The sequence below is a fragment of the Salvia miltiorrhiza genome, chromosome 2, assembly GCF_028751815.1.
Source record: "Salvia miltiorrhiza cultivar Shanhuang (shh) chromosome 2, IMPLAD_Smil_shh, whole genome shotgun sequence".
Classification (NCBI taxonomy): domain Eukaryota; kingdom Viridiplantae; phylum Streptophyta; class Magnoliopsida; order Lamiales; family Lamiaceae; genus Salvia; species Salvia miltiorrhiza.
This window is the reverse complement of record NC_080388.1, coordinates 31,679,407-31,704,410: the sequence shown is the minus strand read 5'-3', so window position 1 is coordinate 31,704,410 and position 25,004 is coordinate 31,679,407. Positions and strand designations below refer to the sequence as shown.

The 25,004-nt window shown below is 41.5% G+C and overlaps 2 protein-coding genes across 2 annotated transcripts; both read left to right on the top strand.

The window, feature by feature from the left end:
• Positions 1-3,599: 3,599 nt before the first annotated feature.
• Positions 3,600-4,648, top strand: LOC131008304 (uncharacterized). The gene is made up of 2 exons (XM_057935192.1): positions 3,600-4,346; positions 4,430-4,648. The coding sequence occupies exons 1-2, from the start codon at positions 3,600-3,602 to the stop codon at positions 4,646-4,648; spliced, it is 966 nt and encodes a 321-aa protein (XP_057791175.1).
• A 10,692-nt stretch (positions 4,649-15,340) lies between these two features.
• On the top strand, positions 15,341-16,513 carry LOC131008303 (uncharacterized). The gene is made up of 2 exons (XM_057935190.1): positions 15,341-15,457; positions 16,229-16,513. Exons 1-2 carry the CDS (start codon positions 15,341-15,343, stop codon positions 16,511-16,513), a joined length of 402 nt encoding a protein of 133 aa, XP_057791173.1.
• The last annotated feature ends 8,491 nt before the right edge of the window (positions 16,514-25,004 follow it).

The window sequence follows — 25,004 nt, the reverse complement described above, 5'->3', positions numbered from 1 at the left end:
TGGATGAGACAGGTCTAGGCAGGCTGAGGTGTGGGTTTGGGTGGGTTACTGATGCGTCTTCGACTTTTGGGCCATTTGGCCCTGTTTTTTCACTTTGTTTGTGTCAATTCAGGTCTGTCCGGGGGAAAATTATTTTGTGGAGGAAGGAAGGTCCAGTACGAGGCAAATGGAAAAAATGTGGTCAGAATGGACATTACCAGCCCAGATTGCAAAGTTATGTTTACCAGTTTGGAGCCTAGGCGCAGTACCTCTCAAGTTTAACTTGGGGTATGGGAACCTGAAGCAACTCACCTGGTATGAGTCAAATCCGAAGAAGCAATCTGTTCGACCACAACCAACTTAAGCAGACAACCGCATCCGAGAAAGGAAAGTAAATCACGAAAATTTGGCGGAAGAATGCAGAAGGATGGAGAAGGATACTGAAGAATCTAGAAGAATGGAAGTTTGACTCAAGACTGCAGTTGGAGAATATCTTCAATCGAATCAATTGGAAATTGTGCTAATGAAGGAAAGAAAATCTCGATGAAGATATGGAAACTGGCGTAGCTAGGGTTAGCTCCCTACCATTCTGCAGTATAAAATGAAGAAGATGGGCATCGTGAAGAACTTCTTGGCCGCTGAACTTTTAACTCTTGCATAGTTAGTACTTTTGACTCCTGCCGATTAGTGGAATCTAAACAGTTGATATTTCCAGTACTTTATTGCTTTCATTTCGATTCACGCAAAGAACAAGATTAAGGCTCGTAGCCTTAGGTACTCTTTTATTAATTCAAGTATTTCCCTTTTACTATATGTTGCTTTTATTTCATTTTGAATTTATGTTTACTGCCATGTGTGAGTAGTTCTTTTGGTGAGGTTTAAGGGGTGGAAATAATTGTTGTCAATATGTAACATTAGTGAGGCATTTGTTCTTTCAGTTGAGTTTCGTGGTTCCAGACGGATCTGTGCCAAGCCATGGACAGTAGGGGCCTAACGGGTGATCTTCGTTCGGTAAAACCCTGTCCATGTTAAGCAAAGGCCAGGGTATACCAGGGCGTGACAACCGGTATACCCACGACCAAGTAGCTGAGCAGCGTCAACAAAAGGCGTTGTAGATTCGGAAGGTGGGGAATGGATTGATGGGATACACTGTCCTTCCTCAGTCTTGGCTTCTTTAACAACTACCCATCCACTGTGACGAGGCATAAAGCCATGGTTATCAAACGAGTAAAGCAACTACTGCACCGTAGCATGTCTATGACTGGTCGGCTGACTAGCCGAAAATGGTTATGTCTAGGAGGCATGTGCCACTCAAAGTGCGGAGTTGGGGACCTCGGGAGAGAAGGTTGGTGAGGGTCATACTTGGTGAGTAACGGGTATGACTACTACCTAAGGAGGAGTGAAGCACTGCCTTGTGACCGGGGAATTTGTGACCTTTCAGACCAAACGATTACAATGAACTCAACTATCCTAAGTGTGAAGTGTAACCTCTTAAACGCCCCAATGTCTTTGGGCTACGCCTTGAGTTTATATGGATCATGGACGGATCATCAGTATGCCTATGACCGAAATAAATATTAACAACAGTTATGACCTAACCGTAAACTTTACCCATTTGTTATTATTGATCTTTGTTTAGTTTCTTGTGCAGAGTATACAGATTGTGACTTGTGACACCTCAGTTTGTCGTTGGAGAACAAAGTGGTTCCTCACTCCCTGTGGGATTCGACCCAATACTTGCTACTAAGACTGTTCTTTGGTTGCAAGCAGTAGGAGCGTGTACTGTTCGTCTAGGGCATACATAGGTATTTTGATCGCACCGCACGACGGGTGCGTCTCAAAATTGGCGCCGTTGCCGGAGAGTGACACGCAGCAATTTTGTTCTCTCCTTATTTCATTTTGCGCTACTGGTGCATGCATGGAACTCATCGAACAACAAGAGCATTGGTGTTTGAGCTTGATATTAACAGAACTGAACGTCGACTACGCGCAGGAGCATGAATAGCGAGACGCAAAGCTATGGCAGAAGCCGAGCAGGCGTAGACCCTCAAACAGTTAGCATACCTAACTAATCTCAACCTGAGGCCCAACGGGATTACCCTACCAGACGACCCATTTGCACCTCGTCGGTATGACCTAAAGCCCTCACTGCTTTAGATCTTACCGAAGTTCAGTGGTTACCCAGGAGATGATCCACACACTCATCTTCAAGATTTTGAGATGACGATCATGCACCAGTCAAATGATGAGCAGTAAGAGTATGTTAAATTGATACTCTTCCCTTTTACCTTGGTGGACAATGCGAGAAGATGATTGTATGACCTACCCGTGGGAAGTGTCACCACATGGGCACAACTACAGTAGGTTTTCTTGGAAGAATTCTTCCCAGCATCAAAAGTGGAGCGGATGAGATGGGATATCCGCAGTATAAGGCAAGATGGGCTAGAAACCTTTTATGAATACTGGATGCGATTTAAGAGGATGTTGAGCAACTGCCCTCACCATCAAATTTCTCCAAAAGACCAAGTGGAAAGCTTCGTAAAGGGCATGCGGAGGAATGATCGCAGTTTGGTCCTAGCAGCCTGTAATGGGTCGTTAATGAGTAAAACTCCAATAGAAATCTTTCAACTATTGGGCACCATGGCAGAAGAATCACTCGATGAAGGGCATGAGAGAAACCTGGAAATACCTAAAAAAGGTGAAGAGAAAAAAGAGATGTCCAAACTGAAAAAAACTATGGAGAAGAGTATGAATGAACTCAAGGAACTTCTTTCAGGCCTGACTATACCGAAGAAAGTTCGTTAGTGTGGTCTTCGCGATGCTACCGGACACCAATCTAAAAATTGTCCTAACTTCGGTGAGGACATTGTTGATGTTAATGCTATTGGTGGACATGATGGGAATCCACGCAAGTATGATCCCTTCTCAAACACTTACAATCTGGGATGGAGAGATCATCCTAACTTCAGATGGAAGCAAGATGGTCAACCACAGCAACAGAACAATATGGGGGCACCAGGACAGCGTCAGATGTATAATCAGAACCAACAACATCAGCAATACCAGGCAGGACCACCACCACAGTATAACCAGTTGCAACAGCAGCAACCTCCTTACCAACCACCACACAGGAGAGCACCATGGGAGGAAGCCATTGAAAACATGGCGAAAGAGAGTGAGAAGTTTCGTAATGAAATACGTGCCGGTATGAACCAGACCAATCAGCAGATCAGTCACCTGACCAAAGCAGTAGCTAAACTGGAGAAAAATGCTGGTAAACTCCCAGCCATGGGGATCAACCCCAGGGAACAGGCTCAGGTGATCCTGACGGAGTTCGTGGAAGAGGAGGACGATACGGAAGAGCTGTTAGCTGAAGCTGAAGTAATCAAAGGGAACTTGAAGAGAGATAATACAGGTCTAACTCTTGAACAAGCTGGGGGTAGTACTCTAACCAAGGCACCTTACCCAGGAAGCCTGTGACAGAAGGCCAAGGAGAAAGAAGCAAGTGAGATGATGAAGATGTCCAAAAAGTGGAACTGAGCATACCATTGCTCGACGCCATCAGACAAATTCCAAAGTATGTAAAATTCTTGAAGGACCTTTGTTCAAGAAAAGTGAAGATGGATGAAGAAGTCCGATATGTGATGGGCGAAAGTGTTTCGGCTGTGATCCAACGGAAGTTACCCACAAAACGGAAGGATCCGGGAATGTTTACCATTCCGTGCAACATTGGTGGAACAAACATGGATAAAGCGATGATGGACTTGGGAGCTTCCATAAATGTGATGCCACTGGCCGTTTATAAGAGGTTGAACATTGGGGCAATGAGGAATACCCTTGTGGTCACACAGTTGGCCGACAGATCCAACGCCTATCCTGGAGGTGTGGTGGAGGACGTACTGATTAAAGTCGGGGATTTGATTTTCCCAGCTGACTTTTATGTCCTGGATACCGGTCCAGAAACTGGAGAGAATGCTATATTATTGGAAAGGTCGTTAATGATGACCACTGGAACCAAAATTGATATGAAGACCGAAATTTTAACATGTGAGTTTGATGGAGTCCAGGAAGAGTTCAACATCTATGAAACCATGAAGAGGAAGCAAGAAATGGAAACGATGGACATGATCAATGTGTTTGAAACCCTAGTACAAGAACATGGAATTGATTTTGGTTCAGGGGATACGACAAAGAAAGTAATTCAGTATGGCCTAACCGATCGAGATGCAAAACGTATGGAGGATGAGGATATCAAAGAAGCTATCATGGAGCTTTACTCTCTTCGAGAAAGTACCTTGGATGCTGAGATGGAAGTAGATCAGAGAATCAAGGATGTGAGGTCTATTCAGTTGGAGGAACAACAGCAGGCAAACCAGAGTTATTGGCTCAATATGGGCAGAACGAAAAGCTGTTGCCTTCGATAGTAAAGGCACCTGTGTTTGAACTGAAGAAATTACCCAAGCACTTGCAATATGCTTATTTGGGTCCTGACGAAACACTTCCAGTCATCATTAGTGTAGATTTAACTCTTGCGCAGGAAGAACATTTGGTCAGAGTTCTACGGGAGAATAGGAAAGCCATCGGTTGGACCTTGGCTGATATCAAGGGGATCAGTCCAACGGAGTACATGCAGCACATCTATTTGGATGAAGGAACCAAACCTGTCTGAGATTCACAAAGAAATATGAACCCAGTTATGAAGGAGGTGGTACTTAAAGAAATCCTGAAGCTTTTGGAATTGGGAATTATATATCCCATCTCCGATACCCAATGGGTGAGCCCCGTCCATGTCGTACCGAAGAAGTCAGGAATACAAGTCATCAAGAATGACCAAGGCGAACTAGTTCCAACCCGACTACAGACTGGATGGAGGGTCTGCATAGACTACAGGAAGCTGAATATGGTTACACGCAAAGATCACTTCCCATTACCGTTCATCTATCAGATGCTGGAACGCTTAGCTGGTAATGCCTATTACTGCTTTTTAGAAGGGTATTCTGGTTATATGCAAATCTTTGTGGCTCATGAAGACCAAGAGAAGACCACTTTCACTTATGTATATGGAACATTTGCATATCGAAGAATGCCATTTGGACTATGCAATGCACCAGGAACTTTTCAACGGTATATGATGAGCATCTTCTCCGACTTGCTTGAAAATTGTATTGAAGTTTTTATGGATGACTTCACCGTGTACGGAGACTCGTTCGACCCTTGTCTCAATCATCTAGAGCTCGTGTTGAAAAAGTGTGTGGAGAAAAGCCTAGTTCTTTGACTCAACCTAGAACACCTCTAGTTTGACTTGCAATAGAACAAGGACATCCTAGTGATGGTAAGTTGACCCAGTGTCATCTCTCAAGGAAGATTTTTAAGGGCTTTTAATTATGTCACGAAAAAGCTGTAAACTTAAGAATTGAAAGCTGTAAAATTATCTAAAGCTGGGAAAATAAACTTAACTAGAAACTTAAACTAAAGAATTATCTAGGCATGAAAAAGAATTATTAACTAATGCTTGTAATTTAAACTTAAATAAAATTTAATCTTAAAATTATCTAGGCGTGAAACTATTAAACCCTAGGCAAGAATTAAATGAACTTAAAGTAAAGAAATTAACTAGACAAATTGAATTTAAATAACTTGAATTAAAATCTTCTAATCTAATCTAACTAGGCAGAAACGAAATTGCATGATTTAAAGAAAGCATCATAAAAACGCATAAGTAAATTTGCAAAATTTAAATAGCAGAATTGAAATAGCAAAATTTAAAGAAACGCATGTAAAAGCAATTAAATAAACTTAATTAAAGAAATACCGTAAATTCGTCTCGAGAGGTAATCTGTCACGTAATTACAACTCTAAACGGAAACTAATCTAAAACATGAATTAAAAGAACTATACTAAACTAACTAAGAACAATAATCGAAACTAACACTAGAAAAGCAATAAACCTAAGCTTTAGTTAACATGGCGGAACTAAAGATTAGGGCAAAGACGTTATCTAACTAAGCGCCTGGAGGCAAAAGGATTGATTTTTACAATGAAAAATATGGCCCTATTTATAGACTTCAAATCCTTCTTGATTACCATGAAAGTTGCCATGTAAAGTTGGACTCTTAAAGGCAATAGAATCGTGTACTTAGGTAAGTCCAGCTGGTGTGCTCTGCAAGTAATCTCCACTCTGGCTGAAATCGCAGCTCTCGCCAGAGGAACGGATGTCGTCAGAGAAATGGCTTCCGTCAGAGAAACGGCTTCCGCTCTGGCGCATTTCTCTGCTCTGGCATTTCTTCTCTGCTCTGGCATTTCTCTGCTCTGTCTGACTTCTCTACTATGCTCTTTGATTTCTCTGGCGAATAGGATTCCTATGACGCTTATGATCCCTCTGGCGCTTATGATTCCTCTGACTAGTGATTCCTCTGCTCTGATATGTTGATTTCTCTGGCGAGACTTGGTTCCGCTGCTCTGGCAATTGGTTCTTCTGGCGATTCACTTCGCCGCTCTGACGCTGGCGCATTTATCTGGCTTCCCATTTCGCTGCTCTGGCATGCGGGTCTCGCTTCTCTGACGTGCCAGAGTATGCACAAAAACATAATTCTTAGCCCAAACTCTCCAAAATTTGCACTCTTCATCTCGAAAACCTAATTCTCCTGCAAAGCATAAAATACACCATAAAATGCACCAATTTCCAGAAGATTATCTTAAAATAAAGCTCATGCAAGCCCCTAAAATTAGAACAATTAAGCATAAATCATTCTTCACAATGAAAAGTGTCATTTTATGGTAAAAGAATGAATCGTGCTGGGCCACGTGATCTCAGATAGGGGAATCGAAGTGGATAAGGCAAAAATTGACTCTATCGCCAAACTGCCCTACCTGACAACAGTAAAGCACATACGGGCATTCCTTGGTCATGCAGGGTTCTACCGACGATTCATCAAGGATTTTGCCAAGATTGCTCAACCCATGACCAGACTTTTGCAACAAGATGTACCGTTCGAGTTTGATGATGATTGCAAGGAGGCATTCACAATTTTGAGAAACAAACTAGTGTCGGCTTCAATCATCCAACCTCTGGTCTGGGACCTACCGTTCAAAATGATGTGTGATGCCAGCAACCATGCAGTTGGGGCAGTACTGGGGCAGAAGAAGGGAAAAGAGAGTTGTGTAATCTACTACGCCTCCAAGACTTTGAACCCAGCACAGTGCAGTTATACCACTACCGAGAAAGAACTTTTGGCAGTTGTGTTTGCCATAGAAAAGTTTCGTTCTTATCTTTTGGGAATGAACGCAATTGTCTATACGGACCATGTAGCTTTGAAATATTGATGGCCAAGAAGAAGTCAAAACCTCGACTTATCGAATGGATCTTGCTGTTATAAGAGTTCAACATTGAGATAAGGGATAAGAAGGGGGCAACTAATCTAGTAGTAGATCACTTGAGCCGATTGCAGCTGGAAGAAGATGACGGTATGCCTATTACCGATACCTTTCTAGACGAGAAGCTATACTCTGTATACACCCATACAGAAGAAGAAAAGTTGTATGCCCTAACCAACTAGGAGCCCTGGTATGCTGATATAGCTAATTACCTGATCACGAAGGAGTTACCCTCAGGATTATCAAGGTTCGAGTAGAGGAAGCTGACTCAACCTAGAACACCTCTAGTTTGACTTGCAATAGAACAAGGACATCCTAGTGATGGTAAGTTGACCCAGTGTCATCTCTCAAGGAAAGTCTTTAAGGGCTTTTAGTAGTATCGCAGGAAAAAAACAATAAAGAAAGCAGTAAAGAGATTGATTATTAAACTAAAACTTAGAATTAAAAACTTAAGTAAAAACCGAATTGTAAAACTAAGCTAGGCGAATTGAACTATTAAACCCTAGACAAGATTTTAAAGAACTTAAATTAAACCTACTTATGAAAGTAAATACTTGTAAAAGTAAAGACTTCTAATCTAGGCATAAACTAAAGTGCATAATTTAAATTGCATAACTAAGAAGAAAGCATAAACATGAATGAAAAACGTAAACATGATTAAACATAAATAAATTAAATTAAATACGAAATACCGTAAAATCCTTGAACGTGTAATCGTGTCACGCAATCACAATCCAAGAAACTAAACTAAAAACGAAATTGAAATCTAACTTAGAACAATAAAAACTTGAAACTATGAAAGCAAGTAAATTCCTAAGCTTCGGATGCCAACAGATTGCAAAGATGGCGTCTAAAACTAGGGCAAGGGATTGATTATTACAATGAAAAGTATGGCCCTATTTATAGACTTCAATTCCCTATGGATCACCATGGAAGTTGCCATGCAAAGAAGAATTCTAAAGGCAATAGAATCGTGCAAAATAAGGCAACTTCCAGCTGCAATGCGCGCTCTGGGAACACTCCTACTCTGGTGGAATTCGGGGCTCTCGCCAGCGAAATGGCTTCCGCTCTGGCATTCGCCAGAGGAATGGGTCTCCAGTGGAATCGCTTCTGCTCTGGCATTTGCCAGCGGAAAGATGATTTCTCTGACTTTTGCGATCCCGCTGTACTGGCTTCTATCCCCTCTGCTCTGACTCTTGACTCCTCTGGTGATGACTTGGCTACACTGGCTTCTTGATTTCGCTGACTCCAGAGAAATGGTGATTTCTCTGACTCCAGAGAAATGGTGATTTCTCTGGCGTCTGATTCCTCTAGCATAGCGATTCCTCTGGCATTTCTGTTTCCGGTAGCGAAGTGATTTCTCTGGCGCTTCCTTGCTCGCTTTGATTCCTCTGGCGTATGATTTCACTGCTCTGGCTTCCGCGCGGGGTTTTAACTCTGGCGCGGGCCTTCTCGGTTCTGGCACGAGGGCTTCGCTTCTCTGACGTGCCAGAGTGTGCACAAACACACGATTCTTAGCCCAAACTCTCCAAGATTTGCACTCTTTATCTCGAAATCATAAATCTCCTGCAAGGCATAAAATAGACCATAAAACGCACCAATTTCCAGAAGATTAATCTTAAAATAAGCACATGCAAACCCCTAAAATTAGAACAATTAGGCATAAATCAACCCCCCCACACTTAGCCTTTTGCTTGTCCTCAAGCAAAATCCGTATGAATCCTAGGAAGAGATTGATTTCAACAATGCTAATTTCCATCCAAACATTCTCAAAGTCAATTCAAAATTTTACAATCAATACACATCTCTCGATCATGCAAGTAACTCAAAGTTTAAGGAGCAACAAAAGAGTAATGCAAGTAATTCGATCAGACCCAATTCTCCGCTAGAAGTGAATTCCCTAATGTGATCGCCTTTATAATCAATATCACCATTTTTCACACTTTGTGTGCTTAAGATTTTCGACAGTTGAGCCATAATTCATGAAATAAAAATATTTGGATGTACTCCAAAGTCTTTTCACGTGGTTTCCCATGCTCATAGTTAGACTAGAGGAACAGAGACTCAGAGCTATCACATTTCAGAACAGGCCAGATGTTTCAGAGCTGGCAATTTTGAAGTTGGCAATTCGTCCAACATTTTTCACATTTCACAGATAAGATACGATCGTAGGCAATCACAATGACAACACTCCTTCTAGCATCTACCGGACAAATCTCGTTTCACTTACTTACAAAATTGTTGCAACAAAACTCATTATTCTTTGCGCAAACAAGAAACATATATCAAGAGTAAAACAAGAATAACCACCATTCATTCACAAACCCGAAATTCGCATCGAAAACCATCTACCCTTCCACAAATTCATAAAAATTAGCAAGATTCGAGACCAAAAACTAAGCATAGAAAGACTAATCTCGCCCAATTGAAAATATATGCACAATAAAACACCCCCCCCCACACTTAAAGCATGCCATGTCCTCAGGGCACAAAAAGAAATAAGAAGAGTTGAGAATACGTCCCTGAGTATCGGCATTGAGACACTGAAGCATCGTGCGAGGTGGTCAAGAGGGGAAATCGCTGGCTGTGGCAGAGCGGAGAGTTGCAGCGCGGAAAAGTATTGCGCTGGAGAAGTGCAGTGGTGGTGGCAGCAGCGCTGGTGGTAGTATGAGAATTTCAGCGCTGAAAATAAGATATGTTCACCAAGCATCATAGTATCCGCAAAGCATCCAAAACTTAGGAAAAACACAAGAAAACAACTAAAAACAAGGAAAGAACAAGAAAAACAAAACCAGAAAAACATAAACAAACCAACGGTGGGTTGACTCCCACCAAGCGCTAGTTTTAAAGTCGCCAGCCCGACTTAGAGGCACCCTTAACCAAAATCACTGTGAAACGTCAGCTGAATTAGTCCTCGTGAGAGCGCATCCTCCTTCATTTCAGCTGCGGGTTCTCTTAATGAGCAGGCAGAGCTCATCACATTCATCATTCTCTCGAACCAAGAGTTATGTCGAGATCTCTCCTCTTTCTTCTCTTCCAAAGGTGGTTCACTCTGCACTCTTAGCACGGCATCATCCTTGCATGACAGCACATCAGCCCGTTCTTCCTCAACGGTTGCATCCTCTTTCACGGTAGTTGGCACCTTATGAACGGCATTAACGTCGAGTGGAAGATTGGCCAAAAACTGATCTTCAATGGCCTCCTCATCCTGCAATTTATCAAGAAAATCTTGTATAATTATGTCCTCTTTCGGGCTAGTGCACATCAGTTTCTTCTTAGCAACATTCTGGCGCGTGTTGTGTAGAGCTGGGGTGGTGTTCAGAGCTGAGCTCGTTAGCGCTGGCGGTAAAGTTTCTGCTCTGTCCTCCAACGGCAGAGCTGGAGTAGTCAGCGCTGGCAGAATAGGCATAGATGAAGTAGTCAGCGCTGGCAGAATGGGCATAGATGGAGTAATCAGCGCTGGCGGAATAGGCATAGATGGAGTAATCAGCGCTGGCGGAATAGGCAGAGCTGACGAAAGACAGTTAGCTCTGAAAATTTCTACTTCTTCCTCCTGGTCAGCAATCTCCACAAGAGAACAGATATGCATTGAAGAGTTAGAAATAATAGTCTTTTTATTAAAAACGGAGAATGTTACCGATCTACCAGACCCGGCCATGCTCAAAGTTCCAGAACCCACATCAATGCGCGTCTGGGTAGTAGCCATAAAAGGCCGACCAAGTAGAACAAGTTGCCCATTCTTTCCTATAATGCCATGCCCTGCCTCGAGCACCACGAAATCGGCTAGCACCGTGATTCCTCTCACCATGACTTCAATATCTTTTAAAATACCATGAGTGCTACAATATGCCCCATCAGCTAGTTGAAGTCTTATTTTCGTGCTTTTAAGCTCATCTTCCTTCCTGCCCAATTTCTGAAAAATAGCATACGGCATCAAATTGACTGCCGCCCCCAAGTCTAACATGCCTGTGAATTCTCCAGCTCGACCCAAACCAATACCAATTATGAAACTCCCTGGATCTTCTTTCTTTGGCAATGGTTGGGTTGGATTAACAATTGATGGTGGCAGAGGCGGGCTGGGCTTCGGTGGTTGATATGGCGTACTTGATTTGTGAAGTCTCTGCTCTGGCCTTATCAACTCTGGCGCTCTCATCTGCTCTGATGTTCTCCTCTGCTCTGGCTGCTAAGTCAGAGATGACTCTCTTCTCTGCTCTGATGTTCTCCTCTGCTCTGGCTGCCAAGTCAGAGATGTCAGCCTAGTCTGCTCTGGCATCCTCGTCAGAGCTAGCACTTGATGAGTTTGGCTCTGCTGCTGCTGTAGCTGGTCCAGCGTGCCCGACAGTTGCCACACAGTTGTCTCGAGGCGTTTGATAGTGGCAGCCTGAGACTCCATACTTTGCTTGGTCATCTCAAAGTTTTGCTTACTAACCTCCATAAAAGCCTGCATAGTCTCCTCCAGGGACTGTTTTTGCGGAGGTATTGGCGGTTGTGGAGCATTCTGGAATTGTTGAGCAGGCTGGAAATTCCTTTGGTGTTGACCTCTCCATCCACCATTGCTTTGATTATAATTTATGCTCTGTGTAGGGACAGGTGCAGCTTCCGTATGGCTCATCTTGAGCTGCTGTACTTCGCGCATGATTGACGCTAATTGCTTTTGCAGCTCGTACTGGTTCGTCACAGCGCTAGCCTCAACTCTCTTTCCACGCACCGACTTTTGTTGAGAGCTCTCCGCTAATGTTTTGAATATCTCCTTCAGCTTTGTAACAGTCTTCCGAGCTATGTTCTCTCCTGCGGTGCTGTCCACCATAAATTGGGCAGTTTGCACTAACCCATCGTAGAAAACTTGCATCAACATCACGTTGGGGAATTGATGTTGCGGGCATTGGCGGAGGAGTTCTTGGAATCTATCCCATGCTTCATGTAGGGGCTCGTCCACTCCTTGGGTGAATTCCATGATTTGCGTTCTGAGCTCCTGTGTCTTGTGGCTCGGATAGTACTTTAGCATGAACTTCTCACAAGCTTCTCCCCAAGTGGTGATAGAGTTGGGCGGCAGAGTTAGCATCCATGTTCTCGCCCGATCTTTAAGTGCATAGGGGAAGCACTTGAGCTTAAGTTGGTCCTCCGTGAGCTTCAGCAATGGAATGGTTTGAACTTGTGTGCAAAACTCACGGATGAATTGTAGGGCATCTTCACTCGGCATCCCATGGAACAGAGGTAGAAGACTTGAATCATTCGGCTTTAGATTGTAATCTCTGACGGCGGGTGGAAGCACAATAGCCGAAGTGTTGGTGTCTCCGATGATGGGCCGGGTGAAATCTCCCATGTACTCCATGTTCTGAGCCATACACAACACTTAACACACGGATTAAACACACCGGAGGGAGACAGTAACCAAAAATAAGAAAAAGAAAAATAAAGCAAGTAAAAACGGAAAGAAAAGTGACACAACTAAAAAGCCTAAAACCTTCCCCGGCAACGGCGCCAAAATTTGACTCAACCCAGAACACCTCTAGTTTGACTTGCAATAGAACAAGGACATCCTAGTGATGGTAAGTTGACCCAGTGTCATCTCTCAAGGAAAGTCTTTAAGGGCTTTTAGTAGTATCGCAGGAAAAAAACAATAAAGAAAGTAGTAAAGAGATTGATTATTAAACTAAAACTTAGAATTAAAAACTTAAGTAAAAACCGAATTGTAAAACTAAGCTAGGCGAATTGAACTATTAAACCCTAGACAAGATTTTAAAGAACTTAAATTAAACCTACTTATGAAAGTAAATACTTGTAAAAGTAAAGACTTCTAATCTAGGCATAAACTAAAGTGCATAATTTAAATTGCATAATTAAGAAGAAAGCATAAACATGAATGAAAAACGTAAACATGATTAAACAGAAATAAATTAAATTAAATACGAAATACCGTAAAATCCTTGAACGTGTAATCGTGTCACGCAATCACAATCCAAGAAACTAAACTAAAAACGAAATTGAAATCTAACTTAGAACAATAAAAACTTGAAACTATGAAAGCAAGTAAATTCCTAAGCTTCGGATGCCAACAGATTGCAAAGATGGCGTCTAAAACTAGGGCAAGGGATTGATTATTACAATGAAAAGTATGGCCCTATTTATAGACTTCAATTCCCTATGGATCACCATGGAAGTTGCCATGCAAAGAAGAATTCTAAAGGCAATAGAATCGTGCAAAATAAGGCAACTTCCAGCTGCAATGCGCGCTCTGGGAACACTCCTACTCTGGTGGAATTCGGGGCTCTCGCCAGCGAAATGGCTTCCGCTCTGGCATTCGCCAGAGGAATGGGTCTCCAGCGGAATCGCTTCTGCTCTGGCATTTGCCAGCGGAAAGACGATTTCTCTGACTTTTGCGATCCCGCTGTACTGGCTTCTATCCCCTCTGCTCTGACTCTTGACTCCTCTGGTGATGACTTGGCTACACTGGCTTCTTGATTTCGCTGACTCCAGAGAAATGGTGATTTCTCTGACTCCAGAGAAATGGTGATTTCTCTGGCGTCTGATTCCTCTGGCATAGCGATTCCTCTGGCATTTCTGTTTCCGGTAGCGAAGTGATTTCTCTGGCGCTTCCTTGCTCGCTTTGATTCCTCTGGCGTATGATTTCGCTGCTCTGGCTTCCGCGCGGGGTTTTAACTCTAGCGCGGGCCTTCTCGGTTCTGGCACGAGGGCTTCGCTTCTCTGACGTGCCAGAGTGTGCACAAACACACGATTCTTAGCCCAAACTCTCCAAGATTTGCACTCTTTATCTCGAAATCATAAATCTCCTGCAAGGCATAAAATAGACCATAAAACGCACCAATTTCTAGAAGATTAATCTTAAAATAAGCACATGCAAACCCCTAAAATTAGAACAATTAGGCATAAATCAGAAGCTACTGGTACAAGCCCATTTTTATTATTCGGAAGATCCATATCTATGGAGGATCGGAGCAGACCAGGTCATACGGAGATGCGTACCTGAGGATGAGCATGCCCAAATTTTGGATATGTGTCACGGAACAGTTTGCAGTGGACATTTTGGAGGGAAGCGCACATCCCATAGGATTTTAGATAGTGGATTTTACTGGCCAACTATATTTGCGGATGCAAGGAAGTGGGTACAGAGCTGCCCAAAGTGTTAGATGACTGGAGGTATTACCGCGAGAGACGAAATGCCACAAATCCCAATCATGCATGTTGAAGTTTTTGATGTGTGGGGAATTAACTTTATGGGACCCTTCCCAAAGTCAAAGAACTACGAGTACATCCTGGTAGCAGTGGACTACGTATCAAAGTGGGCCGAAGCCAAAGCAACTGTAAGCAATGATGCTCATACCGTGGCAGAATTTTTGAAGGAACAAGTGTTCGAGAGATTTGGTGTACCCAAGATCCTGATCAGTGATCAAGGATCTCACTTCTGTAATGCCACTATCAGAGCACTGACCAAAAAGATGGGGGTGACACATAAGGTTACTACAGCATATCACCCCCAAGCAAATGGCCAAGCTGAGATTTCCAATAGAGAGATAAAAAGCATTTTGGAGAAAGTGGTGCACCCAAACTGCAAGGACTGGAGTAACCATTTGGGAGATGCGTTATGGGCATACCGAACTGCTTTTAAAACGCCTATAGGTATGTCCCCTTTTAGGCTACTCTATGGAAAAAGATGTCATCTTCCGGTGGAGATTGAACATAAGGCGTATTGGGCAATCAAGCAAATAAACCTCAGTATGAGCCTAGCTGGAGAAACACGGAAGCTGCTGATGAGTGAGTTAGAAGAGCTTCGATTGGAGGTTTACGACAATGTTGTGCTCTATAAAGAACGAGAATCCATGATGCCAAGATCAGGAAGAAGGAATTTTGGGTCAAACAAAAAGTCCTACTTTTCAATTCTCGTTTCAAAATGATGGTCAGGAAGCTTCATTCAAAGTGGTATGGACCGTTTGTGATTAAAGAAATTTTTTCAAATGGAAGCATAGAGATGTATGATCACAATGGAGCTGATACATTTGTGGTGAATGGGTATCGTTTGAAGCCTTACCATGAACAACTTGCTGAAGTAGAAAAAGAGAAGGAGGAGTGCCACCTTCTCGATCCTGTTTACGAATGAAGGATGAAGGAAGTGTCGAGCTCGAGACAGAAAATAAAAGCGCTTGCTAGGAGGCAACCCAGCATTGTTTTTTTGGTATGGTATTTACTGAAGTTTCTTTTCTTTAGTTTTGTTTTGTTTTGTTTGGATGCACTAACTTGTAGGAAAGATGGGCCGGAAAGAGTAAAGAGGAGGAGGCCCAGTGGTGAATTCAAACCCACTTTGCGTTGCAAAGTGTGTAGGTGGAGGCTCGGGATTTTGAAGGCAGGAGAGGTCCAACCAAAGAGGAGTGACATCAGAAAGGTGGCAGTGTCAGCCTGCCATGATGTGATGGGATCGTTTGGGTTTCCGAAGGAAAATTTGAAATTCGAATTTTGGTAATTATTTCTTACCTTAATTCAATTTTTCTGCCATAACCGTCATCTCCACTTTCCTTAAACACTTCCCCCACTTTTTCAAAAACCCTAAATCTCCATAAACCGCTACACACGATCTCCACCACTCTCCTCTCTCCTAAATTTGGTAACCGCTGCCACCTCAATAAAAACCACCATGTTCCCTTACTCCCTACACCAAAACCCTAATTTTCCAAACACTCTCCCACCTCTGCAAAAATTCACCATGGCAAAAACCAAAGGAGGAGCTACTTCCGGGAGTACCCAACCCCCAGCAAAAAAGAAGACTACCAAACGCCCACCGTTGACGAAACGAACCACTAGGCGAACTGCCTCTGAGGAAACCTCTACCAAGGCTACCGAATAACCAGTCGAAGCCATTCAGACGGAGAAAAAGGGGCGGGAGGATGTCCCCGCTGTAGATGAACAGGAGGTTGAGAAAGAAGCCTCAGAAGAAATGGTCGAGGCACCGAAGAAGCAAGCCGAGGAAGAACAGCCTGAACTCACCACCCCGCCAGCAAAGAAACCCAAGAAGGCCCTGAAGAAACCAACTCCCGTTCGATCTTCTGCTAAAGAGCGGGAAATCACTCTGGTACCCCCTTCACCATCGGAACCTGCGCCATCTTTGGAGGAAGAAAAGACGGCATCAGGATCTGAGGAAGACGAATAAGAGGAAGAGGAGGGAGCCACCTAAATCGAAGAAATAGAGGTGGAGGCTCCAACACCTCAAAGTAAAATGGTGAATCCGGGAGTCAAGAGAAAGCTGGATGTCGCCAAACCCCCTCTGCCCGCGAAGGTCAAACCGGCGGCAGCCGGAAGTAAAACTAAGGGGAAGAAAGTTCAAAGCAAGGCAAGGAAGGCAACCCCTGCAGAAAAAGAAAAAGCCAAGCAAGTTGAGGAAGAACCGGAGAAAGGAGACACTGAAATCGTAGATAGCTCATATTCAGAGGATGTTTTGGTGCCAAGGAAATCTATCTCCAGTACAGCCACTACCGCAAAGCCAAAGATTATGAAGCGCAAAGGCTTAGTGCGCCCTACTGCTTCAGAAGCGGTCATACCAAGAGACAGTCAGAGGTATGCAATACTCCAGAACAGGGAGATCACTCCTTGGTACTTTTTGGTAACTGAAACTTTGGAGGAGTTTGGGATAAAGGAAAAGGTGGAAGGGTATTTTGATGGGATAAGCTGGGCGAAGGTGTTGGAGTGGAACCAGATGGTGTTCCAGAAGCTTACAGAAGAGTTCATGGGCACTGTGGAGTTTAAGCCCAAGGCAAATTACACTATTGAAACCGCGGGTACCCTGCGATTCCGATTGTGGGGTAGAATGTTCCCTCTCTCTATCAACGAGCTGAACATTCACCTCAGGGTGATTGAAGCCAGTGATGGTTACGATGAGGAATACAAACAAGCAGAGACCATAGCCCCACCGGAGTGGAGAGTCAGATTGACCACTACTGGTCGTTGATATCTACCGGAACTAAGTACGTCAATAACAGCAGCAAGTCAAATGAGATCCGCAATCCTGCCCTGCGAATCTGTCATCGGTGGCTAGCCTACAACATTTATCGCCAGCTGGAAGGTTCTAATGTGGTCACTCAACAGGAGGTTTTCCTGTTATGGTGCATGACTGAGAAGAGAATGATGAACTTTGGGTTCACCGTGGTGTTGCAATTTCAGTATGGGGTCACCCATACCAACAAGTTCCTTTCTCTATGCCCATTAGTGACCATCCTTGCAAAGAAACTCATCAAATTCAACAAGGAGAACCCTGATGACACCGTCATTACTGAAACTCGCTTCTTAGACCTCGGCAGGTTTGTGCGCTGGAAGGTAATTGAAGCCGATGAGAGCGAGAATTACCGTCCGGTCTACCCAGAAGGTGTAACGGTCAGGCCCAAATCGAGGAGGGCACAGGAGCAGGAGACACCTCGCCTTGTCAGTAGCAAGGGTGTCGCGTTGATGGCTGAGTTGAAGGAAGTTAAGGATAAGCTGCTAATGCTGAGTGCAGAAATAACAACATTGAGGGAGGCGATGGATGTTGGGTTCAAGGCTATCATGGACCGGTTGAATGCGGAGGATGAGCCCTCCGACCAAAATAATTAAGTTTTCTTCCCCTGAGCTTTGTAGATTAGGGTTTTTTTTCTTTTGTTTTGTTTTATGATGTTTTAGTGTCTTTAGAGTTTGTGCTTGGAGTCGTGTCTTGCTTGCACATGTTGATGGCGATGAAAATATGCATGCTGAATTTGGTTTGTGGAATGATTTGGTGGAGAATCTAATATGCATGATAGTAGTAGTGAGATCATTGAGAGAAACCCACCAGTGAGATCAAGGCCAAAATTGCATATTTTCTGGTGAGGCCGTGGCTGTGCTAGGAATTCTCAATTTTGTTTGTGAACTTATACTACTCGTATTGACTTATGTGATTAGGGCAGAATTCTTTGATTAGGGCCCCAGAATTATTCTTTGATGCTTAATGTGATAAGATCCCTTGCTAAGCCAATTTGAGCTGAACGTTTCTTTCTTGAGCCTTTTTTATTGATGAAATTATATTGAAGGGAAAGAATTGAGGTCGTGCATAAAATTATAAGCAAGGAATTTTGAAGGAAAAAGAAAATCGGGGCATAAAAAAATTGATGATAAAAATGTTGCCAAAAAATCAAAGAAAGGATTGGTCCCTACTGAAAACAGGGGAATTAAATGTTGGTTGTTGTCTTACTGAGTAAAATGCTGGGTATGGGTGATACTGAATTAAGCCTACTGAACTATACATGTCTCACCTCTACTCCGTATACCCCATTACAACCAAATTTCAGTCCCTTTGATGAGACATGCTAGTTTGAATTGCTTGCAGTTTACAATCAAACTCATAGAAGAATTGGTACAGCATAGCATGAGTGTATACACTGAGCTATATACTTAAGAGAGAGAGAGAAGCTACTATCATACTTTATGTATATTCATTACTCTCTGGCTTATGGTTTGACTTGGCTGAATGATGCATGTTGGTATAATCTGAACCTGATGTCTGTGCAAGTTTCGTGTCTTGAAGTTTTTATTTCTTTCCTTTCTTCTCTTTTCGTCCGTGTCTTCTGTGAATCCACCTGCATACTTGAGGGCAAGTATGGTTTAAGTGTGTAGGTGTGATGCGTCTTCGACTTTTGGGCTTCTCTTTGTTTGTGTCAGTTTAGGTCTGTCCGGGGGAAAATTCTTTTGTGGAGGAAGGAAGGTCCAGTACGAGGCAAATGGAAGAAATGTGGTCGGAATGGGCATTACTAGCCCAGATTGCAAAGTTATATTTACCAGCATGGAGCCTAGGCGCAGTACCTCTCAAGTTTAACTTGAGGTATGGGAACCCGAAGCAACTCACCTAGTATGAGTCAAATCCGAAGAAGCAATCTGTTCGACCACAACCAACTTAAGCAGACAACCGGAGCTAAAAAAGAAAAGTAAATCACGAAGATTTGGCGGAAGAATGCAGAAGGATGGAGAAGGATACTGAAGAATCTAGAAGAATGGAAGTTTGACTCAAGATTGCAGCTGGAGAATATCTTCAATCGGATCAATTGGAGATTGTGCTAAAGAAGGAAAGAAAATCTCGATGAAGATATGGAAACTGGCGCAACTAGGGTTAGCTTCGTACCATTCTGCAGTATAAAAGGAAGAAGATGGACAGCGTGAAGAACTTCTTGGCCCCTGAACTTTTAACTCTTTCATAGTTAGTACTTTTGATTCCTGCTGATTTGTGGCATCTAAACAGTTGATATTTCCAGTACTTTATTGCTTTCATTTCGATTCACGCAAAAAACAAGATAAAGGCTCGTAGCATTAGGTACTCTTTTATTAATTCAAGTATTTCCCTTTTGCTATATGTTGCTTTTATTTCATTTTGCATTTATGTTTACTGCCATGTGTGAGTAGTTTTTTTGGTGAGGTTTAAGGGGTGGAAATAATTGTTGTCAATATGTAACATTCGTGAGGCATTTGTTCTTTTGGTTGAGTTTTGTGGTTCCAGACGGATCTGTGCCAAGCCATGGACAGTAGGAGCCTAACGGGTGATCTCCGTTCGGTAAAATGCTGTCCATGTTAAGCAAAGGCCAGGGTATACCAGGGCATGACAACCGGTATACCCACGACCAAGTAGCTGAGCAGCGTCAACAAAAGGCGTTGTAGATTCGGAAGGTGGGGAGTGGATTGATGGGATACACTGTCCTTTCTCGGTCTTAGGCTTTTCTAGCGACTACCCATCAACTGTGACGAGGCATAAAGCCATGGTTATCAAACGAGGAAAGCAACTACTGCGCCGTAGCATGTCTATAAATGGTCGGCTGACTAGCTAGAAATGGTTATGTCCAAGAGGCATGTGTCACTCAAAGTGCGGAGTTGGGGACCTCAGGAGAGAAGGTTGGTGAGGGTCATACTTGGTGAGTAACGGGTATGACTACTACCTAAGGAGGAGTGAAGCACTGCCTTGTGATCGGGGAATTTGTGACATTCGGACCAAGCGATTACAATGAACTCAACCATCCTAAGTGTGAAGTGTAACCTCTTGAAACGCCCCAATATCTTTGGGCCACGCCTTGAGTTTATATGGATCATGGATGGATCATCAGTATGCCTATGACCGAAATAAATATTGACAACAGTTATGACCTAACCATAAACCTTACCCCTTTGTTATTATTGATCTTTGTTTAGTTTCTTGTGCAGAGTATACAGATTGAGACTTGTGACACCTCAGTTTGTCGTTGGAGAACAAAGTGGTTCCTCACTCCCTGTGGGATTCGACCTTGTACTTGCTACTAAGACTGTTCTTTGGTTGCAAGCAGTAGGAGCGTGTACTGTCCGTCTAGGGCATACACCGGTATTTTGATCGCACCACACGACGGGTGCATGTCAGTTACATGCCAGATAATTTAAAAAAATTATTGTTTTGATGAAAAATAGTAATCAACATAAAGAAAAATGATGTTTATAAAAAAATTGTTCGTAGAAGTAATTGAACCTACAACGTTAAAGTTGTAGGCGGAGAATTTTACCACTAGGCCAATACAATTTACGTGTTTAATTATGTACTCCCTCCGTCTCACAAAAACATGAACGTTTTTTCATTTTGGGGTGTGTCACAAAAACATGAACCTTTCCATTTTAGTACATCATGGCCCACCACTACTTTTCCTTAATTAATTCATTACTCTCACAACAACTTTTAAAGTGGGACCCATTTTCCACTAACTTTAACTCTCAACTAACATTTCTTAAAACCCGTGCATTTCTCTTTGTTCATGTTTTTGTGAGACGTAGGGAGTATAATTTTTTTTACAGTCTTCTAATGAGAATTGATCTTATGGATAAGACCAGTCTCACTGAGGATCGGCCCAATTTTTATATACACTATAGTATTTTGCATAGAAATATATAGGGTTAATAGCCGCTAAATCAATGGAAAACTTCCATTTTCTGGTTTATACCATGACCCTAAAATTTGACTTTCAAATACATTAATTTATTATTTAGTTGCTTTTTTCTCATGGCGAGAACCTCCGACCAAATTAAAGCTAACGTGTCTCCTATGTGGCAAAATCGAAATTGACGTGTCAATTTCTTAGACGAAACGACGTCGCTTTTGTTAAAAATTAAAAATAAATTATATTTAATTATGAAAAATTAAAAGTTAAAAATAAATTAACAATCATAATCTCACACGTCACTACCACCAACCTCCTCCGCCCATCCCCCGCCAGCGCCCCCAGACATGTCCTTCCCCAACCTCCGTCGGCGCTTCTCCTGCCACGGCCAACCATGCCTTTCACTGCCACCAGACATCCCCTTCCCCAACCTCCCGGCGCCCCCTCTCTCTCTCTTCACCGTAGATCCTCCCCCAATCTTCCCAGTAGCCATTGCCAAACATCCTCCCCCATTTTCCCAGCAACCACCACCACCACAACAAAAGAAATCGAACCCCAATTTTGAGGGAGGTCGTGAAATCAAGAAATAGCCAAAACAAAAGAAATGTTAGAAATCGAAGAAAAAATTCAGAGGGAGGTCGAGAAATTGAGAATCGAACCCCAATTTTTGGAGCGTCGGTTGGTGCGGCGGAGGCGCAGAGTCTGGTTGGGGAGGGCGGCGGAGGAGGAGAAGGGATTGCTGGGGGTAGGCGGCAGAGGCCGTGGATGAAGGAGCAGGCGAGAAATGAGATGAGAGACGAGAAGAGGCGAAAGAGAAGGCGTCGAATCTGATGGGGGAGGGCAGGGGTGGCGAAGGTATCTCTGTTGGGTGTGTGTGTGTGAGAGAGAGAGAGATTTGGCTATTTTAATTGTCATATCAGTAATTCAGATTGCTTTGTTGGCAATTCCGGCTGCCACCTCATATTTAATTTGGAGAAAATTGTAGATTATGGACAATTAAGAACAAATTAAAAATTAATGTATTTGAAAGTTAAATTTTAAAATTATAAACCAAAAAATAAAAATTTATCATGCATTTACTATTAACCAAATATATACACTATTGCATTTAGTATGAAATTGAGAAAGTCGTATAGCAATTTCTTTCGTTAATGAGCTCTACATATCTATAACCAAAGTTACCAATTCAAATTTGTAAGAGAGTTATATATTCTGACATAACAGAAAAGAGAAAGTAAATGCTTATCCACAAAGAAAAAGTAATGAGAAATGCATTTAATTTCTGACTTCGATTTCTGACTTCCACGAAACTCTACAGATAGACATGTGTATGTAAATATGTCGACACTCCAAAAGTTGTCACCCTTTTATTCGATACAATCAAAATCTTTGAACCTTGATGTCGGCAAGAAAATCAAGAAGCTCGTATTTTAAAGGTATTTTTGTCAAAAATCTATATATGACGCGAAATTAGGATTTTACATTTTAATACAACAACTTTCGTTGTTGTCCAAAATTTGATAGGATTTAATTCTTAGAAATTCAAAAAATAACCGCTTTTTATAAATAATTATACAAAGACCCACTTATGTTATTATTTGGGACATTTAAACCAAAACAAGATATTTCCTTATGATGTTTTCTTTTAATCTTTGATCCACGCCTAAAATGGTTTAAAAGAAAACATCATAAGAAAATATCTTGTTTTGGTTTAAATGTCCCAAATTACTATAACATAAGTGAGTCTTTGTATAATTATTTACAAAAATGGGTTGTTTTTTGAATTTTTAAGAATTAAGTCGTGTCAAATTTGGACAACAACGAAAGTTGGTGTATTAAAATATAAAATCCTAAATTCACGTCAAATATGAACTTTTGGCAAAGTTTGTGTATTTAGGTGTAATTTTCCCTATTTAAAAAATGACACCGAATTCCGAATATAAGAAATTGATTAGATTATCTCTTATTCACGTATTTTATGTGTTTGTTTATATAATTTAGTTTTCACCGTAAGATAGAGTTTACACTAGATCCTTCCACTATATATATATTATCTCTATTTCAACTAAGTTGATCAATTTTTTTTCGGTACGATATTTTAGAAATTAATGTTTTAAGTGTGTTTGATAATAAAGTGAATAAGTGATTAGATGTTTCTATGTTTATATTTATTCCATATAAAAAAATTTGATCAACTTAATTGGAACGACCCAAAACAGAATATTGATCAAATTAATTGGAACAGAGAGAGTATTAAACGAATGAGTTTAATATCACTTGAGCTAGATAGATTGTGTGGTTTTAAATCACAAGATTATGAGTTTGAATCTCACAAGTCGCATTTGTTACTCTATTCGTCACACTTATCTTAGCACACTTTTCATTTTAGTTTGTCTCATTTATAATTATATTTTTCAAAAATATGAGTTTTTATCTTCTCTGCACATATTAAATAAGTGGTCCCAACCCACTTTACATTATTAACACTTGATTTTTAATCTCTGTGCCCAAAGCAAATATGCAAAGATAAATTGGATAGATGAAGTAATTTTTTTTATTATCGATTTTTTTTCCAGACCATTCTCGACCTATTCAAAAGTATCATTTGCATGTACTAAAAGTATCATTTGCAATATATCATTTATTTATATACAAAATATTATTTGATTTTATAAAAAATACTCTCTCTGTCCCATTACAAATGTCTCAATTTTCATAATGATGTCCTATTACAAATATCTCGTTCTTTTTTTGGCAAATAATTGAGCGACTAATTAATTAATGGGCTCACCACCTACTTTCTCTCTATTTCTCCTTTTACAAATCACAATTTATTTCTCTCTTCACCAACTCACTTTATCTACTAATTATATATTTCTTAATCTTTCTGTCCAAAAGTAATGGAACATTACAATTTGTAATGGGCCAGAGGGAGTATCATTTGCATACATTAAAAATATCATTTTTATGTTATGAAAAATGTCATTTGTATTGTTTAATTTGTGAATTATTATTTTTTAACCCGTGCAAAAGTATCATTTACATGCTTAAAAGTATCATTTTCTTTTACCAAAAGTGTCATTTTTAATATATACTCCATCCGTCCGCGAAAAAGAGTCTCATTTGGGGTTCGACACGAATTTTAAGAAAATTGTTAAAGTAGGTGTAAGAGGAGTAAAAGTAAATTTGTAGGGATAGTGTTAATGAAACATTTTAAATGCTTAATCTCAAATTCGGCCATAGCATCACAGACATCACAACAATATGACATCACCAACCCCCAATACAAATTCAACACATCATCCACCACGTAAAAGATATGGCATCACCAGCCCTCATCACAAAACCAAAAAATTCTGCCACCACATGAAGAAATTGATTAATTCAACCTCCAACAGATTCAAACAAATTTAGGGCATTAAGAAATCGATTGAACAAACAAATGTAACAAATTCCAAACAAATTCAGCAAACGTGTAAAGAAATTTAGCAAATTCAATCTACACCATCGGCATATCCACATTCCTCCCACTGCCACTGACTCAACCTAAACACTATGCTAGATCGACTCGCAATAGGACGAGATCTATTGTAACGTGTAAGCTAACCCAAGTCGTCTCTCAAGGAAGATCTTACATGGCTTTTAATTATATCGCAGGAAAACAGTAAAGGTTTGATTTAAAAACTAAAACTTGTAAATTAAACTCAACGTGAAAAGTAAACTTAAACTTGTAAATTAAACTTAAACTTAATCTAG